The sequence below is a fragment of the Babylonia areolata genome, chromosome 3, assembly GCF_041734735.1.
Source record: "Babylonia areolata isolate BAREFJ2019XMU chromosome 3, ASM4173473v1, whole genome shotgun sequence".
NCBI classification, from domain to species: Eukaryota; Metazoa; Mollusca; class Gastropoda; order Neogastropoda; family Buccinidae; genus Babylonia; species Babylonia areolata.
In genome coordinates, this window is record NC_134878.1 from 43,825,252 (window position 1) to 43,828,882 (window position 3,631).

Sequence of the window (3,631 nt, forward strand, 5' to 3'; positions counted from 1 at the left end):
TGTGACACGTTTGTTTGCCCCAAAGAAGGGGAAACAATCATAGACTACTGCACACAGTACAGTGGCATCACGGAGGAAGATATTCAATTGCATGGCCGGCCCTTCCATATCGTGCAGGCTTTTGTGGCAGACCTTCTCCAGGTAACAATCAGGATTGTTCAGTCTGTAGTGAGGGAAGGAAGGAATGGTTAAAGATTTGGCCGCGGGCACATTACGGTTATACGTACTTGGGAAGTTTTGGGGAGGGTTTGTTAGCAGTTTGACAGTAGCGTCGGGAAGAAAATACTGTCATTCAGATTAACGAAATGTTGAAGTGAATTTGTAACAATTAAAATGATTCAAATCTGTGGATTGAAATATATCTCCCTATCCTTCTCCCCCTCACTACCCCCCCCCCCTTCCCTCCCCCCCCTCTCTCTCTCTCTCTCTCTCTCTCTCTCTCTCTATCACCCTTGTTTTGTTTTGATTGATTATGCAAAGTATGTTGTAGTTGTGGTGAAATAAGAAATAACCTTTATCACCCCCTTGTCAACAGACCTTGCAGGTAATGACAAAATAAAATTTAAAAGCATTTGTGTTCCCTTCACCCGTCACACTTTGTCATGTGACTTTAAACGGATGATGTTCCCAATTTGTGAAGTTAGTAAACGGACCGTGTTGTTGCTGACTGTGTTGATGTGTCAAAACGACACCTAACAATCACGTTGATTACCCTGAAAATACTACCGACACAGAGATTTCAAGTAACTTACGATCCCTGATCACGGCACCTGGTGGTTAAAGGGGTGGAGATTTTTTTCATCTCTCAGGTCAACATGTGTACCGCAGAATCAAAGACACACGTTAAAGATCCCGTAATGCATGACCAGCATTCGGTTGCTTATGGAAACACGAAAATACCCGGCATGCATTCCCTCCGTTTCCCGAAAACGGAGTACGACTTCTCCTACATGGCGGGGTGAAGACGGTCATACACGAAAAAACCCACTGGTGAACACGAGTGAACGTGGGAGTCGCAGCCCACAAATGAAGAAGAAGAAGAATGGTTTCAGATAACTGCCAACACACCGATTTAAAAGAAAATCAGAAACGGAATGACCAGCATGTTTGGCTTATGCAAGGGTCAGGCATCTTCTGCTTTTTCTTCTTTTTTTCTCTCCTTTTTCCCCCCTTTTTTTCTCCAGCAGATGTGGTGTAGCATATAATGACAGCTGTGTCAGCATCACGCTGTCACACCCCCTTGAACCAAAAGCGAAACAGGAAGTGTGTGCTGTCTGTCCTCAGGATAAAATATTGGTTGTCCACGACCGGGTGGGCGACCTGAGGGTGCTGGGCCTCACCCACCCGGAGGAGCACACCCGGGACACCGCCACAGCCGTACAGTTGATACGCATGGTCAGACCCACAGGCCGCCTCAGCAAGGTGGGCCTCAAGAGCCTGGCCAGCACGCTACTGGGTCAGTGGACACTGTGCACGTGAAGCAAGGGGGCTGGTGTGTGTGTGTGTGTGTGTGTGTGTGTGTGTGTGTGTGTGTGTGTGTGTGTTGGAGGGTGGGGGTGGAGAAGGTGGTGGTGGGGATGGTGGTGGTGATGGTGGTGTACACGTTGTTGTTGGTGGTGATGGTGGTGGTGGCGGTGGTGGGGATGGTGGTGGTGGTGTACACGTTGTTGTTGGTGGTGGTACACACACACACACACACACACACACACACGCACACACACACACACACACACACACACACACACACACACACACACACGCTGGCCCGCGCGCGCGCCCATACATGCAGATAGTTGTAAGATGTGTTTGATAAAAAAATAAATAAATAAATAAATTAAAAAAACGTATTTAACGTTCTTGATTATGGCACGCGTTTAACGGTGTCAGTTATAACATGTGTTTAACATAAGTTAGTAATGAGATGTGTTTAACATTGTTGGTTATAAGGCGTGTTTGACGTTGACAGACATGATACGTGTTTAACGTTGTTAGATATGATACGTGTTTAACGTTGATAGTCAAAAGACGTGTTGTCAGGCCAGTACAATCTTCCGGGGCTCTGAGCCACTCAGAATGGAATTGAACTGGATATAATGAGCTCGTGATGATATTACGGCGAGTATGATGACGATGGTGATGAAGAGGAGTATATGCTGTTGATGATGAAAATGATGACCAGACAGTGGTGGTGGTGATGATGATGATGACAAAGATGATGAAGATGACGAGGAGGAGGATAATGGCGATGAAGAAGATGAAGACAGTGAAAATGACGATAGTGACAATGATGCTGCTGCTGATGATGATGGTGATAATAATGAAGGTGACGATGATGCTGACCATGACAGTGATGATGACTGTGTGTTGCATGCAGGCCGCACCATTCAAAAAGGAGAGCACTGCTCTCTTGTGGACGCCCGGGTCACCATGCAGGTGTACCGGGCAGTCCACAAGGACTGGCTGATAGGCCCAGAGCATCACCTGAGTGCTCATGGCGACAACGGGGGGCGTGGCCACAACGGGGGGCGCTGGAGGAGGAGGAGGCAGGCGGAACGGGAGAAGTGGAACAGGCTCATCGTCCGCCTGTACGATGAAAGAAAGGAAAGGGGTAAGTCGCCACTTAAAACTTCACTGTTTGGTGACAGTGGATTAAGATTAAACGATAATGGTGGTGTTACTGATTATGATAATCAGAGTTGGCTATTACTGTGATGATTATTTGTTCTCAGATCCAGCTTCTAAATCATGTATATCTGTGATGACGGGAATGACAGTTGTAGTAAAAGTAATGTCTAATGCACAGAGGAATAGAAAAACTGTGCTTTCAAGTTCACAGTTCATAGTTTTACCATCTGAAATGTTTTCAAACAGATAACAATGTGAACAATAATTATTTTGTCTTTTACACGGCATTGCTACCGTCGATGCATTGAGTAATGTAATAAGTAACACTGTGAGGTTTTCAAGGACAAGTTGACATTCTTCGCAACAAAAAAATATATTGATTACGATTGTTAGTTCATGTTTACGTGGCTTTGAAAAAACAAGACAATTATTTTTTCGAGTACATAGAATAAGTAAGACTGATTGCTTGAAGTGTATAGTGTCACCTGTTTTCGACTGAGAGCTGCCGTTAAGAGAACATTACACTGAAAGCTGTCATTATGAGAACACCGTATTGATAGCTGTCGTTCAGAGAACATCAGATTAATAACAATCGTTATTGCATAACTTTGACACTAAGAACGTGTTGACCACATAGAAATAACACTATGATAGCTTCAGGCACGAGCTATCACACTTTTTTTTTTTAAAGAAAAACAGCACGATTTTATCTGAGACACTTTTGTGATGGGCAGGTGAGTGATCCCCCTTCCCTACGATGGAGATCTGCGCGACATGACTGCCTGAAGCAGTGCAAGCGGAGCGGGACTGCTGGACAGGAAGTGACGTCATCACAGCTGATGACGTCTGACTGACTGAGTTGAATGACAGAGATAGCAAGTGTGAGTGAAAGAGATGAGTGACAGAGATACGGAGTTTCAGTGATAGACTGATAGAGTTACATGACAGAGATATGGAGTGTGAGTGATAGAGTTGTTGATGTGTTTTCAAGAATGATTTTACCATT

At 44.9% G+C, this 3,631-nt stretch overlaps 1 protein-coding gene across 1 annotated transcript in view; it reads left to right on the forward strand.

The window, feature by feature from the left end:
- The window catches only part of LOC143280334 (uncharacterized), a 4,229-nt gene extending 862 nt beyond the window's left edge, over window positions 1-3,367 (forward strand). The window contains exons 2-5 of the mRNA XM_076584969.1: window positions 1-141; window positions 1,285-1,456; window positions 2,375-2,608; window positions 3,360-3,367. The exon at window positions 1-141 is cut by the window's left edge and continues 38 nt beyond it. Of these exons, the coding sequence (XP_076441084.1) occupies window positions 1-141; window positions 1,285-1,456; window positions 2,375-2,608; window positions 3,360-3,367 (555 nt within the window). The remainder of the gene's footprint in view (window positions 142-1,284; window positions 1,457-2,374; window positions 2,609-3,359) is intronic.
- The last annotated feature ends 264 nt before the right edge of the window (window positions 3,368-3,631 follow it).